The following is a 17673-nucleotide window of genomic DNA, read 5'->3' as shown; positions in this document are numbered from 1 at the left end:
ACAAACGTACTAAAACTATACGCTCCTCCATTCAAGTTACGATAAGCTCCTCCTTTAACCCCACCCCCCGTCCCCCACCCGCTACCCGGAATCTATCACCCACCCACTAGGAGAGAGATTCCAGCCCTATCATCAAACGACCCCGCTGCTACTTCCCCCTCACCCACGGAGCTGCCATGTTACCACTCCTGGTGGTCCCCGAACCAAGACGTTGCCCGCCTATGACGAAAGTCTTCTTTGGAAGGCACCACGCCGCAGCCTTCGTTATTCCCCAAGGCAATTCTTTGAGTATTGCATTACTTGACGTTTAATGCCTTCAGTGATCATCCACTCGCAGATATTTTGTGTGGCATCGAACGTCTGGCCACTTACCCATTTTTAAATAAATAAAAAAAAATTCCCCTAAAAATCAACCACTCGTAAATAAGCTGTCATCAAACGTTTGGCCACTTGCGCCATTTTTAAATAAAAACATTTTCGTCTCTCCATCTCGTGTGTGTGTGTGTGTGTGTGTGTGTGTGTATGTGTATAATAATAGTATCTTCAGCCCCAACTGCCCCACAGACGTCCCCTAACGAGCCCTAAGTAACCTTTCAAACACGATCAATCCAGGTGTGGCCACCACCTTACCACGCGTCAAAGTAACGTGACAACCCAGAGGCAAGAATGCTTACGTGTCTAAAAACCGGACGTTCTCTAATTCCCATTCCATATTCTAAAACCGTGAAGCTCCTACTACTACTACTACTACTACTACTACTACTACTACTACTAATAATAATAATAATAATAATAATAATAACAATAACTGAGAATGAGAATCGAGCAGGTTTCTCGAAAGCTCTCTTTTGTTTATATATTTCTAAAATATACACTTGCATCTACACCACTAGTTTTCTTCACTATTTTAGTGACTCATGCGACTATAAGATTTTTATGGATGATAATAATAATAATAATAATAATAATAATAATAATAATAATAATAATAATAATAAGACAAGAAAACAACATCCCTAGATTTCCCAAACTCAGGCAAATTAAACGGACATGCCGAAGCATCAAAAAAATTAAATTCACAACAAACTGTGCTACATGATCCTTACCGTTCCGGCGCTTTGCTGATATTTCAAAACAAAATACAAAATTGTGTGCAATTACCACCAATAGTTCAACAATTAATTCAACTTCTTCATTACGCATCGACCCTGGAACCAAAACCCCCTTTGACGTAGTTCGGTAACCTTTTCAGTCTAGACACAGACTTTCTTGGTTCGTCTAGACTGCTGGTACAGTATTTGGGTTGTGAAGCAAATCACCTAAATTCACTGTAATAACTGACTGTATTTTTCTATACGTCTCTCTTCCTTGTTCCATTTATTATTATTATTATTATTATTATTATTATTATTATTATTATTATTATTATTATTATTATTCTCTCTCTCTCTCTCTCTCTCTCTCTCTCTCTCTCTCTCTCTCTCTCTCTCTCTCTTTACAAGCAAGCGTAATGCTTCTGATCGTGCTCTTTGATTTTTATATAATAATAATAATAATAATAATAATAATAATAATAATAATAATAATAATAATAATAATAATAATTCTTCCCAGCTTGTTCCCATTTTTATATGGGGACCGGTCGCCGTGATGCCTTCTTTTGAAGGACTTTGGTTTGGCTTTGGGGTAGACTTTGTAGTCCCGATCGGCTGCCCTGCCTGACATCGCTTAGACCCCGGTATTGTGTACATGTATAGTACCAGTAATAATAATAATAATAATAATAATAATAATAATAATAATAATAATAATATCAAAGAACAAGATCAAAAGGCATTACGCTCGCACGTAAAAGAGAGAGAGAGAGAGAGAGAGAGAGAGAGAGAGAGAGAGAGAGAGAGAGAGAGAGAGAGAGAGAGAGAGAGAGAGAGAGAGAGAGCGAGAGAGAGAGAGAAAGAGAGAGAGAGAGAGAGAGAGAGAGATAATAATAATAATAATAATAATAATAATAATAATAATAATAATAATAATAATAATAATAATAATAGTGCAGTACGGAAATTTCCTAAAAGCCGATTCTTCCGGATGCACTGGCTAAAATTACAGCAGATTCTCACATACTTTTCGGGAACTGCAGTTGCCTTTTAGTGACTATGTTACAAAGTAATGCTTTTAGCACTATGTATTCATGCCATGGGCAGACAGACTCGCGAAAAGTGTGTCAGATGGAAAAACAGTTTCAAAGTAAATTACGATCTTTGACATAAAAAAAAACTTTATCTGCAATGCAATGCGTTGCTACCCTAATGCATTTTAATACATTTTTATCTATTTAATAACTTCCTTTTCTTTTTAATAAGTGAGATCTCTTCTTTCTGAGTTTCCCTTTCCCTTCTCTTACTTCCTAATGAACACCATATTCTTTGGAAGCTTGAATTTCAAGTCAATGGCCCCTGTGGTGGGCTTATTCCATATGAATACGGTTCACCTTTTAATAATAATAATAATAATAATAATAATAATAATAATAATAATAATAATAATAATAATAATAATAATAATAATATCTGCGCTTGAGGAAGAGGTGTGGTGGAATGGATAAATTCGGAGTCTCTCTAGATTGGCATCAATTACAAACTCACAAAAAAAATATTTTCTGTGTTCACTGTTGGTTTAGTCTTGCTTACCGAACGGTTTGTAGCCAATAACCCTTCCTGAATCAGCTCGCAGATATTTACCTCCAATGTATTGTAATGGCAATGGTTCTGGTTCTGTCACGAAAATAAATCTTTCCTATGCTCCATGATACGATTTTCACGACTCCTAGCAGGCACAAATTTTCCATCCCACTGCTTAGCAAAGGCATGGAATTGTTACCTGAATTTTAGCATTTATTTTCATAGAAGTTATATCTAAGGTTGTTTATGAAAAACGTTAGAGAAATGTTCAATTATCTATAACTGAATGTCACCTCTTTTACTTTTGAGTGGTAAGTAAGCTTTATAAACTCATCACCATCACCATATTCGACTCCACCTTCCGTAAAAAAGTTGTAAATTTTTTAAAATGTAATTTTGCTCATGTGGGAGAAACTGGAATGTGTTTGGAAATGCATATCTCCAAAGATATTAGAGGCGTACGTTTTCAAGATATATACATCATACTGTGGACTTCAATTACAAAAGATTAATTTGTAAATGAAGCAATATCTGACAATTAACAGTAGAAGGGTTGTAATTAATTGCATACTTACATCAGTGACGACTAACTCTTTGGTAAGCTAAACCAATACAGCAATGCACACATCACCAAATAAAATTATTTATATGCGTTTGTGATGGGTGCAAATAGAGCCAGGTTTTCCAAATTACCCGCTGCAATACTTCCTCTCCAAGCACAGACAGCCGTTCTAGCTGCCAAGATAAATTTCTAATGCAAAACTTCATCACCGCAGCAGAAGGCGACATATCAGTGAGACAGTATGCCAGGCAAATAAACATGACGTAATAAATTACCTACTAAATATTTATCAGCAATAACTTTGGGTGTCTGAAGGTTGTCCTCTCCCTTCCCCTCTAAAGTGTGCACATGTGAAAAATCTATGTCATCCTTCCACATCATTTACATTACATACCAAAGTTTGGTATGCACCAGTAACTCCTATTTTCATAACGTTATTATAGATAATATGTTGGTCAAGGCACCAACCACCTGTTGAGATACTACCACTGGAGAAAAATAAGATCCCTCTAAAATTAATTAGCTAACCTGATGTTGGAGTCCTACCTGGCATGGCTCTTTACTTTTGTTTACACACACTGAATATCCTAGCATATTCTTTACATATTATCATCTTTCCTAACAGTGAATGTACCACAAATTTTCGTTCTCAGAAATTGCCACCATATTTGGTTATACAGCAAAAAAGTTAAGTGTACCTTAGTTTTACCAGACCACTGAGCTGATTAACAGCTCTCCTAGGGCTGGCCCGAAGGATTAGACTTATTTTACGTGGCTAAGAACCAATTGGTTACTTAGCAATGGGACCTACAACTTATTGTGGAATCCGAACCACATTATAGCGAGAAATTAATTTCTATCACCAGAAATAAATTCCGCTAACTCTTCATCAGCCGGCTGGGGAACTGAGCTCCGGCCCATCAAGTGACAGTCCGCAGCTGTACCAACTCACCCAACGAAGAGCTGGTTTTACAGCAAGGCCTGACATTCGAGGTGATTTACATTCATCAGTTACAGCAATGTAACTTGTAAAAAAATGGATAGGTCTAGTAATAGATGAGTCTGCAAAACTTAAAAGCATGGCAATGCAACTATCAACAGCTCTGCAATTAAGAAAATCTTTTACCAGTACTTCACAAAATTTATGCTGATAAAACTATTTCAAAAAGTGATTCACAACAACAATACTTTCACTGTTATTATTCTTCTCCCCTGCCCACTTATACCTCACCTTTTTCACCATCTTCTCAATTGTTCTTATGCCATTACGCAAGGGTCACAATCTTCCCTCTATAAAACATGTACAAATTCATCAGTCTGCCCTATTTTACATACTTGATATACCAGGAGGAACAATGCCCTAGCTCTACATCAGCATCCTATTTTTTTCCAAGTCACCCCATTTACATCTATGCACACAGCTCAGCACAACAGGTAATCGATAGCATTACATGTGTCAGATAAACTTTTCATTTTGACTTGTCAATTATCAAATTATTAAATGTGAGTTATTCATCAAATACCTACTGGTCAGTGTGTGTGACTGCTTAGAAGAAAAGATGCTATTACAGCAATGTGGCATTCTTTTTCATAATGAAGAAAACAAGCCAAAGTTGGTTTAACCTGTTCTATTTTGTTTGTCAGATTCATGATTCCACAACACCTGCTATTTATTAAAGATGATGGACTTTAGAGGTATTAAAAAATCACTGGTAGGAACTACTGTATTTTTATATATTCACAGTAACTGCAGCTTTGGCTGCTTTATCAGCTTTCTCATTTCCTTTAATGACTATATTTGCAGTTACCAACATATTCTAACATTTATACTGACTTCATATCATTGCAGAACAAACCCAATTACCTGACCAAAGGATCTTTAGAACCTTTATACTTTGGAGGGCTTCTAAAGCACTTCTAGTCCCTAAAAATTTCAAGTTTCAGTGGTGCATTTTTTCAGACTAGAGTGCAGGCACTTCTGCTGTGAAATGCACATTACTGAGTAAAGAAAACTGGCTATCTTCTTCTTCGTTTTAACCTGCCTTTTTTTCCCATTTTTATATGGGGTAAGCACGATGCCTTCTTTTGAAGGACTTTGATTTGGCGGTGGGGTAGGCCGTAGCCTCGATCGGCTGCCCTGCCTGACATCGCTTAGACCCCGGTAATGAATGTGTACATGTATTGTACCAAATCCCCAGCTCCCTTTCTCCCAGCAGCGAGGAGAATTGGGTGGTTAGGTCGACAGTTCGAGACGTGTGAGGTGTCTATTATGTTTTTAGATGTTGGAGTGGCTTTGTTCATGTGTGTAATAGTCTGTAACACCCATCTGCTTTCAGCAAACCCATCCGTTGATTACATACGTAATCCTGAGGTTTCTACACGGATAGCAAAGTGTCCGCCTTCTCTGACTGGTCGGCTGCGGGGATTGAACCCTCCCCACAGACTTCTATGAAGTCTGAGGTTGCTGCTCTACCAACTGAGCCATCGAGGCTCCAGAAAACTGGCTATCTTCATTAGACAATATTGCATTAAATCTTGCATCTGAGCAAAATTAGATCCAACTATATACTGTACAATGATCAACGTGGATATTTACATCATATATATTCCACTGCATGATGCTTACAGCGTTCAGGATACATGCATGATCTCTGGATAAACTGTAAAAATGTGTACATAAACATACTTTATGAATAATCCAAAGAAGAGAAATTCTAGCGCTGTACAAAGCACTGTTTATATTACTGGCTCAAATACTGCTAGCTCTAATTGGGAATGGTGATGAATAATTGTTTTAAAAAGTACCTCTCTGGCTGAAAATCTCTGAAGTTGGAAAGTAACTTGCCTGAATCATTACTAAGTCACAAGGAAGAGTAGAGGAGGCTCATCTTTTTCAACTTGTGTGCATTTATTTGGGAAGGACTTGAATACTCTAGTGTATATTCTGAGATCTCCATTGTGGATTGGACCTAAGTTTTTTAATGAGTATGAAGCTGAGCCATATACAGAATGTGACTTCTATAGTCTAAAAACATTATGCCTTTAGCTGCTCTGTTTTCTATACATTTCGATCACTATGTTTTCTTTCATACAGTTACATTTTACTTGTGCTAATGCAGATTTCACTTAGATCTTTTGTAGTATAATTTCAAGAGAACATTTTTTGCTGATGATAATACTCAGTATTTTTCAGTCTCATTGTATTTGTTATGCCACCTTCATTTGCTTTTACTTTGACTATTATTATTATTATTATTATTATTATTATTATTATTATTATCAAATAGTTTAACCAAACCATTGAGTCAAAACACTACACTCTCATAAGGCTGGCCTACAGGATTTGTCATTAATAAGAGAATTTAAATTTCATCAAATAACTTCCACTTTTTTAAACCTGACAATTGAAAGTATTGAAAATGATAACATTTAAGACAAAATTTTCTTTTTTGATTTACTTCAAAAATTGCCATTTGCAGCTGGATGAAGTTTGGACATTAACTTAAGATATTTACAACTGTTGGTTGATTTGATTTATGAAAGTTTGGTATGATGACCTGCACTGAACTATTTGGTTATGCAAGTTACAACTGTATGTGCTGACCTGCAATCTCTACATACTGAGATTGGGTCATGTGGACCACTCATCAAGTATTCATGGGTCAATTGAGTGTGACTAATTCAAAGAGACAAATACTTGTGTGTGGCATTCTTTTTGGCTTGAAAAATGTTCTGTTTTAATCATGAGATTGATCTGCTTTAAATTGTTGTTACCAGCTTCATTATTTCATAAACTCAATTTTTATTAAATATTATGGGTTTTAGAGATAAGAGTACAAGTTCTGACCTTACCGGTAATCCAAGAAAGAGGCAGTTCAGTTCTGGGGGGAATTGGTCTTCATATACAGTATACTGATTCAATGAGATTATTAGGTATAGCCTAACTAGGATGGGCAGAGGATGGGTATTTATGGAAATGTCTATTCTAATTAGGATGGGCAGATGATGGGTATTTATGAAAATGTCTCTGTTAAAACAACTTCTCAGTGAGAGAATCACTTGTATTTTTACTACAAATCAATTAATCACAGATTAGAGACAGTGGGGATTCACTGCTTTCAACTTTGCAATAATACATGTGATGATTTAAAAGCAACAGAGCACAGTTAGTCATTAATTATAAACAGAATAAAATTTTTACTGTTAGGTCATATGCTGATATATACTGTACACTGTATTTGATTTCCAAGGTAAAATACTGGTTTTATCTTACATATACCACATGATCATTCCCTAGCAATTTTGTAGATAACTTTCTACATTACATATCTTGAGTAACTCTGCCATCTCCTCAACTTGTCTTGAGTACTCTGGCTGAATCAAATTAAGCTTTAAATAAATGATGATTCACATCCAAATTATTTCTATATGTCTGACATGGGTCCTATTTTTTCTCTCTCTAAGGCACTTTTTAAAATTTTTAATATTCATTGTCTTAAAAAAGTTATGCCACCCACTCTTAATGCACCTTGTATCCTACAAATGTTTCCAAAAACCTTGAGCAATTACCCAATTCCCATGTTTCATTTTACCTTAAGCCATATTCTGCCACATAAATGGACTTTTTTCTATGATGTTAAAGCCTGCCCCCCCCCCCCTCTCTCTCTCTCTCTCTCTCTCTCTCTCTCTCTCCTCAAACGAATGTGATAAAATTCCAAACATGAAACAGTTATTTCATTCATGTGGTTAATTACTACATACGGCAACGTATCAAACCATAAGAGAGAAAGTATGAGCCACTTACAATGAGGGTAAGAACACTAAGTTCCTTCTTAGCAGATCAAACAACCATGCAACAAATACTCCTGCTTAAATAGTATTGGATATTTTTATGTAATGTTTATTATAAATCAATAATGCCAAAACACCTAACACTAGAAAGTATGCAAGCAAGCAAGTGAAAATGTGACTGAGGCAGTACAAATTTGCACTATACCAGTACAGTAATTTTAGAGTAATTCACAAAATTTTGTATTATATCATACACAGAGAGGCCCAACCCCAAAACTTATAATTTTAATATTTAATTGACACTGACATCTTGCACAGTCTTCACACCCATAAAATTAAAAGAACACTTTGACGTCAACAGCAAAACGGCAGTTAACATAAAAATCAAAACCACTTACCCATCAACATTTCCACTACATTATTAAAAAGAAATCTTTCAATGGTGAAGTTAATAAAAACAAAATAAAATTTCCTTGAGTCAAATACCATGTGAAACCCTAGGAGTAAAATGAGTTTCATAACCAATCTTTAAAACACAATAAAACTTACAAACATATACACCACTTGCTAAAACAGTAACAAAATTCTTTCATAATTAACCATAAAAACTTCCGACGTTAATTATCCAATAACAAATGGGAAGCAAAGTATAAAAAAAATTCCTTATTTCTTTTACCCATGTAGTACTAATAAGTCCTAAAGCATGATTTCATTACCCATGAAGAAAACATGATCCACTTAAAAATACTTAATCTCTTTGATGAAAAACTAAGTTTAAATGAGTGTCAGAATTCACAACCTAAACAAACGAAAATAACAAATAAGCCTACACAGACCGCACTTCCTGTTATCCAAGGTTTCCCATAATGGAATTCTTCCTGAATGAAAAATTTATGGTCTACCTATAAAGCACAAAGACTGCTATACTACCACACTGTACTAGCATAAGCAAGTCACAGAGTCACTCAATATACACATCCAAACTGATACACTCATGCTTGAGGTTTATTGCTGCAAACTATGGCAATATCTAAACTTCCCCCACCTTCTGCAAGTATCTAATAGGTAAGTCAGCAAAGATAAGCTTACCTGTTTGGAGTTATCTGCATCACTAATGAGACCCTCAGCCCACTGAAGAGAATTCGAGCCACCATACTCCATGCCAGATCTCCGCAAAGTACGAACAACCTCGCCAGTTTGTAGCACCAATCTGTCGACTTGCTGTTGTGTAGAACTCAGCAAGAAACCCTAACAAAGGGAGAGAATAGCAAAAAAGTTTGAAATTTTATTGGGAAGATTTTTAAAATTTCAATGCAAGATACATCTTACAAAATATAAATAAAAAAATGCAACCAGGACACAGCTAAACCATCTATAAGTGTACAGGTTTTGTTCAATTCCACAACAAATATAACATGCAAGAGATAAACAACTGATATGTATTTTTTACAAGACCAACAATATCAAAATGAAATATGATCATTTAAAATTACTGTATACATAATAATAAGCATTAAACAAACAAACAAACGCCTAACTCAATTCTAGCCTTCATGTTGCATAACTGCCAATATGCATAGTGCACTGACTTAAGAGAAACTCCAGTTTGAAGAGCATATTCTGGACAAATTAAAATAAAAAATTAAAATGTAACCTTCAAAATCATGTGTAACCCACAAGACAAACATTAAAATTATCACTGTAACCAAGTACCTAGTAATCATTAATAAATAGTAAACCCAAACCACTGACTTGACACTGAAATGGTTAAGCTATAAGATTAATGTGGTAACAGAATTAGTACTGAAAGTCAGTGTCCTCATTGCACAACAGCATTTACTACCAACATTACAATAAGTTCTCAAGCTATAAACAACCTTGAAAGTTGAATGTTTACTCCAACAATCAAAGGAAAATCCATATAGCCTACAGGGTGCAGTTCTTGTGAAAGCTGAAAACTGACAAACTGTGAAGCATCCAAAAATATACAAGAAACATCCACCTCTTCTTCTCATGGGTTCAAATGTAGAAAAGCATTATATTTCGTATTATATTTCAAGTTTATCACAAGAATTCCCCAGACCATCGAATTTAACATATGTTGACAAGTTGATCATGAGGACAGATCTACCAAGGAGTACCTAGTTAATTTAATTTCCTTATACTTAAAAAAGGTTGAATGTCATTTGGCAAAGTTTTACCTGCTGTAACCTAAAGGCCTGGCCATTAGAGTACTTCATAGGAGAGACATTTCTAAAGAGTGTGTCTTGTATTCTTCTCATCAGGTTTTCCGTTCTCTCCGGAGCAGTCTTCATACACAACATGCAGTCATGTACTGGAAACGGCATGAACTTGACACTATAATTACTGAAAGAGGAGAAAAAGAACAAGTTAGTTATCAGTAAAATCATTAAAAATTTCAAAAACAGTTATTAATTAGCTATAAAAACTGTTTAACAAGACACCCAAGCTAAAAAGTCTTCTCTCTCAATGTTAAGGTTTTGGCACACAAGCATTAATTGTCTGTTAAGATCAAGTATTTTGATCTTTAGTAGTATGCTTTGTTACATGAATTTCCTCTTGACTGTTGCGGTCTCTTTCATTTGGTGCTTCATATATCTTTAGTCATGGACATTGCTGAACCTTAACCAGGTCCTGTGAATGTAGTTAATAGTATCATATTTTGTTACTTTAGCACTTGTGCCATTTATTTCTTAAAAGTTTTTAAAAACAATGGACCAATTTTTTATAGTATTTTCATCAACTCATCTCAAGTATTTGGGGTCTACTAGAAATCTCAAATCTCTTGTGTCAGATATTTACAAAGTAACTATTGAGAAGATATTTTTCTTTTGTTTTGAGCAAAGAATCTACCAGTTGAGTAAATGCCCCCCCTGGATTCGGGTTCTCACAATTCACGGACTCAGCGATTCATGGAATTTTCTGTGGAACCTATCTATAAATCATTCAGGGGAAAACTCACCCATTCGTGGATTTTTTCATAGAGCAATATTCTGTATTTTCATATTAATTTCATGACTAAATACTGTACTGTATGTACATATACATTTTATGATAAAATAATGATTTACAGTACTAATTTTCAATAGTAATATTATTAAGTTTAATAAGAATACATAATAACATTAAATAATAAAAAATAATAATTCCTTCTCTCTCTCTCTCTCTCTCTCTCTCTCTCTCTCTCTCTCTCTCTCTCTCTCTCTCTCTCTCTCTGATATGAGAGAATTTTTATGCATGTGTAATATGTATGTTTATTTGTTTTCTATGATAAATAAATGATTTACTAATTTTCAAGTATTAATATTAATGTAAACATAGCAAAATATCAATTCATTAAAGAAAATATAGTGAATTAGTAAGATTTTAGCTCAATCCCTGATCTTTTTCTTTATCCAACTTGGGGGGGAGGGATGAAGGCATCACTGATCTAGATAATGTTCTTTGTATTTCATCTCTCTCTCTCTCTCTCTCTCTCTCTCTCTCTCTCTCTCTCTCTCTCTCTCTCTCTCTCACTGAGATAGATTTGATTTTTTATGCATATGTAACATATATCTTTTGTTTGTTTTGTATACTGTAGTTTTATAGATAAACGTGATGTTACTTTGTTATCAATTTTTTTCTTATTTTGCATGCTATAATTATATTATTTATGCATTTCTATAGTAAATCATGTAAAATTTTAAAAGAAAACATATTGATTCCCAGTCTTTTCCAAAAGCTTGGAGCGAGGGGGGATGTAATCTAACTGTCAATTATCTTGACATCTGACCAGAAGGGAAGGAAGTGTTGCCCCCTCACGGTCAAATATGTTGCCTAGTGTCTGCATGACTGTAAGACAAGTCATTCCTATTCGTCAGACAACAAGCTTCTAGATCATTATTTGGTCGTCATGGAAGTACCAAACTCAAAACAAAGTTAATTGTCAAACCTTACTTGGAATTCTGTTTGCAACAAGCCCAATGTCTGTCCAACTTACCTTTGTAATGCATAAGCAATATCACTATATCCCTGCAGGGTGACGTTATTTCTATCGTAGCTAATATACTGCAGCTTTGAGTTTATTTGTAGAGCTTTGGCTAGGAGTCTCGCACCACTGTCTCCCATGTAATTTCCACTGAAAACAATAGAAAAGAAAAATCATAAGACCTGTATATAGCAATAACTAATACATCAATCATATCACTGCAATAATAAAAAAAATTGATGATTTCATTAAATTATGTAAATTTCTCTTAAGTAAATACAAAACCATAAAACCAAGATGGTACATGAAATGTACCCAATGCCTACAAAATTCACACAACATTTTGTAATATTAAAGTGTCACAATACAGTATTACACTTGTTCAAGTAACCAAACCTAAAAACTATATCATTAATGCATAAAGACCTGGGCTTTTAAACCAGTATCTTCTCTTAAGTCCAGGTCTGAGTGAATTAATAACTTTAATTATCAGGCTGCTTCCCATGGTGAGCAGGTAATGCAATTTGTCTGATTAATTTTATACTTTTTCTAATACATTCATAAGCCACTTGCATACCAAACTAGTTACTGTGAATACTACACCAGTGCTTATTTTTGAGCATCTTGTTAAACCATGGAAATGTACAGCCTATGAGGGTGTGTTGACGATTGGCCAGATAAGTCTAGTGAGGTTTTCAAACACTATTTTAATAAATGTCATGTATTATTTGTGTCTAAACTTCTCTAGAACACAAAAAGGGAAATAATACATAACTAATGGAACTGCCAAAGAAAAGTTGTACTGCTCATGCCCAAGTTAGACTTAACTGTTCTGCATGGGAAAATATCATTCCTCTATGAGACTCTTAAGAGTCAGGCATGTTGCCATGCTTCCCAGTTACTGGGCTGTGCCATTCATTTCTTTTCATTCATTCACATTCATTTATTTTAATTGACTTTATGGTGTTATGCTCAGTGCTTACTGAGTTTATTTCTTTTACTTTTGGTCAGTGACTTACAACACTCCTGAGTTTCTGCAAGCATTTAATTTTCCAGTATTCAATCAATTAACAGCCCACCTAACATTCAGTAAATAACTCTTTGCTTGAATTTCTAATTTTGCCTTGTTTTTCAGCATGGTGTGCAGCGTAACCTTTTTGCCCTTCCCTTATCAGGATTCGCTTGTTTGTTCAGTATATATCTGCCTCCTCTACATTTATGGCATCTTAATCATGGGGTCAACAGTGGTTTCCCCTACAGGACTAAAGACCTAGGCTTGATGGAGAGATCTCATTTTATACATCTAACCCCACAAAAGTAAAAGCCGATGTAAACATGTAAGAAAACAATTATTGTGATGATGATATTGTGTGAACGGGTATAATGCTCACGGGTTCATGTCAACTCAATGGCAAGTGTATAAACATCATGCTTCTGATCTTGCCTGATGAAGCTGCTCCTACACTGATCTTTTCTACTTTGCACAGCTGCTGCTGTTCCATCCAACCATTTCTTCTTATCAACTGAGAGCATTTATTCAGCATATACCACTTTCCTCCACCCTCCAAGGCCAATTACTCGCTGCAGTCAATTCATCTAGGAATGTTATTCTTGAGCTCATGATCTGTTGCTCTAGCTGTACTGTCTGCTGTCTTATTGCCCATCTTGGTAATTAAAGTCCTGCTCCTGTGTACTCAACATGTCTAGTTTCAGATGCTCCAAAGTACAAGAATGACCCTGTACTCAGCTGCAGCATACCAAAGTGCTCCTGTCTTTCAACCTACTATAGCAGATTCACTTAAGGTAGATTCTTGGGCCTACGAGACGTTTGTTTGGCGGCCTCTGATTGGCTGGTACCGGGAGGTATGCAGCTCGCTCAGTTTCATTTTAACGTCTGTAGCTCAGAAAACTTGAGATATCTTTATATTTCTTCATTTATCTCACGTTTTACACAAGATAGGAAAGTTTTGGTCATACCATACGATTTGGTATTAATTGTACAACTAAATCATGATTTCTTGAAATCAGTAAGGTAAAACACAAAGGAATTACGAGTAAAAGTGAAAAGAGAAGCATTTCATTCTTTATACTGTTCTTACATATTGTCAGATTTTGCATCATTCGTGTGATCAGGATAAAATATAACAAGTGTTTTCATACAATAAATTCACCCTGAATACGCTGGTGCTTTTAGCTTTTAGATGTGTGCGATATGTGAAGAGAAAATGAAGAATATGTCGTATTATGTTGCATCTGTACTTGACTCAGTTTGGCAGTAGTGCCGAGAGACGGTGATCTGCAAACAGCGAGAGCTTTGAGGTGCCGTTGACAGTTGCCAATTAGCGATATGGGAAGTTTGCAGTTTCGACAATATTTACCGTATTATTACATCATTACCATTTTTGCACATAAATGCATAGAATTCACATTATAACTTCGAACTTTTTCACTCCAATATCATATATGTCCGTATGTCGGGACACATCTGATAAGAAAAAATGAATAATCATATGGATGCATCTGGATGTGTTGGCTTCAATTTAGTCTAGATGAGAAATTTACATACTGTAGGGTACATGATAAATAACAGGCTGAATAATTATGAGTTCATTATTATGGCCGGTTGCTTCTCTGGTCAATAACACGAAAAGCTGATGGTTTTTATATGTTCATTCAATGAACGAAAGTACATCTTTTTATTTCTTACCATATAAAATTTATTGGCGATGTAACGAATATAGAATCTGTTTGAGCTGCTCTTACACCAGAATGTTTATTCCTATATATACATGTTATATTTGATAATTGTGCAGGCCTGTTATTTACCATGTAGCCTGCAGTATGCAAATTTCTCACCTAGCCTAAATTGAAGCCAACACATCCAGATGCATCCATATGATTATTCATTTTTTCTTATCAGATATGTCCAGTCATACGGACATAATTATATGATATTGGAGTGGAAAAGTTCGACATTCATAATGGGAATTCTATGCCTTTATTTACAGAAAATGTAATGACATAACAATACGGTAAATATTGTCGAAACTGTTAACTTCTCATACTGCTAACTGGCAACTGTCAACGGCGCCTCGGCTTTGCAGATCACCGTCTCTCGGTTTCTACTGCCAAACTGAGTCAAGTACGGATGCAACATAATAAGATATATTCTTCATTTTCTCTTCACATACCACACGCATCTAAAATCTGAAAGCACCAGCGTATCCAGGGTGAATTTATTGTATGAAAACACAAGTTTTATTTTATCTTGATCACATGAATGATGCAAAATCTGACGATATGTAAAAACAGGTATAAAGAATGAAATGTTTCTCTCTTCATTTTTACTCGTTGTAATTCCTTTGTGTTTCATCTTACCGATTTCAAGAAATCATGATTTAGTTGTACAATTAATAACGAATCATTTGGTATGACCAAAACTTTCCTATCTTGTGTAAAACGTGAGATAAATGAAGAAATATAAAGATATTTCAAGTTTTCTGAGCTACAGACGTTAAAATGAAACAGTGAGCGAGCTGCATACCTCCCAGTACCAGCCAATCAGAGGCTGCCAAACAAACGTCTCTTAGGCCCAAGAATCTACATTAAGTGAATCGGCTATACCAAGAGTTCTACTGATGAGGTGTATTCCACAACTTTGACGTCCTTGTATACTTCTGGGAACCCTGCAACTTTGGTTCTTGCAGTTATTTCAATGTCAGCTTCAGTGTACTACTCTAGCTTCAACATTTACAGCCTCTGTAAAGCTGGCTATACTGGTGTCCTAGTTGAACATAAAGCAGTACCCCTGATTCTCATATCTCAAAGTCTACTATGTTGCTGCCAGGTTGGAAAAATTGGTTATTAGCAGTTATGCCTTCAGAATTAATTTGCAGGATATTCAACTCTCTCAGGCTGCCAAAGGCCAACTATCCTTTCCTGCCCTTATTAATTCCACCAACTGTTCCTGAGGCCCCCCTTGGGCCAAGAGTACCTTGAAGCCACAATGACAGGAATCATCTCTTAGTCTCACCAGTTCTGTTCTTCAGGGGTCATGCACATGCAATGTTTTTCTACAAACCCACTGATCATAACATCCACTACCTCATCGGTTCCAAACTCTTCCCGATGGACACTAGCTCACAGGAAATGACGCATCTTGTGAGACAGTGAATTCTTGACTCACACACGTGCAGAGGAACTTTCCTTCTTCCAAGATATTCATGATAATTGTGTTTTGTAGAACATCACTAACATGGAGTCTTACACCAACATCATTAACATAGAGTCTTACCTAATATCTAAGTTTCTGAGGCAATGATTGCTTCCAAGCGCGTTCAAGAGATTGTGTAGATCGGTTTTGAGCCTGGAGTCATTTATGGAGAGAGATTCTAACACACAATCTTCCTCCTGAAAAATATAAAAATTTTTAATGTTAAATATTCATTACAAAAATTAAAGTTAATTACCTATTTTAAAAAGCATAAAAAAAGAAACTGTAGATAGCAAATTTCCTCAACTTTGGGCACCATACATGTAACTTTTTACGGCTACTCTGCAAAACAAAACTGAATTTGCACCTCATTGTACATGTCAAAAAATCATTTGATATCCCAGTAAAGTCCATTAAAAAATTTTATCCACAAATTCCAATGACAGAAGGCAATCAGATGATGCAGAATTATGAAGACTACATGAGTAAATAATAGTATCACCAACATCCTAAATACCACTGATACACTAGTGATGCATCATCCTACGACCGAGATCTAAAAATATTAGTTGTAAATGAAAGTGTCTACACCACCTGCATTATGGGGTGACATAATATTGCCAATGGAAAACATACTATATAAAGATACCATTCATGAACACAAGCTGCTGAATATGAATTATTTCATCCTTCACAACCTTTTTGTTCCAACACAAAAGTCAAGTTCAGACTTTGCTCCAATTTTTACCTTTGAAACTAGCTGTCAGCTAAATTAAAAGTTAGCTAAAAAGTAAGGTCTAACTAATTGACAGAAGCACTTACTTCTGTCTTAATATCTAAGGCTTGTTTTATCTTAATATTTCATGTTCTTTGGATTACAACTGACAGCTTTATATAAACATTACCTAGCTATGATTGCATAGCTCCTCTTAACTTCTTAGTTATTCTTTTAGCTCCTAATTATTTTACTCCATATAAATTACAACACTTTAACAAGTTCATTTTTATCACTTTTATTTAGGCATATACTGAATCTTATTATATAACCTTTCCCAATTTTTTGTCACTTCTTATGTTTACATGCAGGCAATTTATTTTGATTATTATTGTAAAAAAGAAACTCTTACCTGGATCATTTTTACAATAGACTCCACAACAGGATACACATGTTTACTCTTGATGTTAATTAAATTTCGACCAAGGTCTAACTTCTTGATACTTTTGTTTTTACTAATGGCATCTACAACTGGTCCTAACTGACTTTCTAAACCTGAAAATGCATAAAAATAACACATGATGAACATTAAGCCTTGAAAATGGAAGAGTTAAAGTAAAATAATATTCTTACAACAAAAGCCTTTATGTAATAGAACTTTTACTAAGATGGCATGACCTCAAAAAAATATTTTCACCATTCAACATAAACTGCCCAGTGATTTTG

The 17673-nt window shown here is 35.2% G+C and overlaps 1 protein-coding gene across 50 annotated transcripts in view; it reads right to left on the bottom strand.

The window, feature by feature from the left end:
• The window catches only part of LRR (Leucine-rich repeat), a 264962-nt gene that overhangs the window by 134812 nt on the left and 112477 nt on the right, over positions 1-17673 (bottom strand). For all 50 annotated transcript variants that reach the window (XM_067083429.1, XM_067083416.1, XM_067083408.1 and 47 more), the window contains 5 exons: positions 17360-17502; positions 16314-16429; positions 12032-12169; positions 10233-10398; positions 9121-9279 (listed from right to left, as the gene is read on the bottom strand). In XM_067083429.1, coding sequence (XP_066939530.1) covers positions 9121-9279; positions 10233-10398; positions 12032-12169; positions 16314-16429; positions 17360-17502 — 722 coding nt within the window. The remainder of the gene's footprint in view (positions 1-9120; positions 9280-10232; positions 10399-12031; positions 12170-16313; positions 16430-17359; positions 17503-17673) is intronic.

The sequence above is a fragment of the Macrobrachium rosenbergii genome, chromosome 40, assembly GCF_040412425.1.
Source record: "Macrobrachium rosenbergii isolate ZJJX-2024 chromosome 40, ASM4041242v1, whole genome shotgun sequence".
NCBI lineage: Eukaryota > Metazoa > Arthropoda > Malacostraca > Decapoda > Palaemonidae > Macrobrachium > Macrobrachium rosenbergii.
The sequence above is the reverse complement of the archived record's forward strand: the minus strand, read 5'-3'. Positions and strand labels throughout refer to the sequence as shown.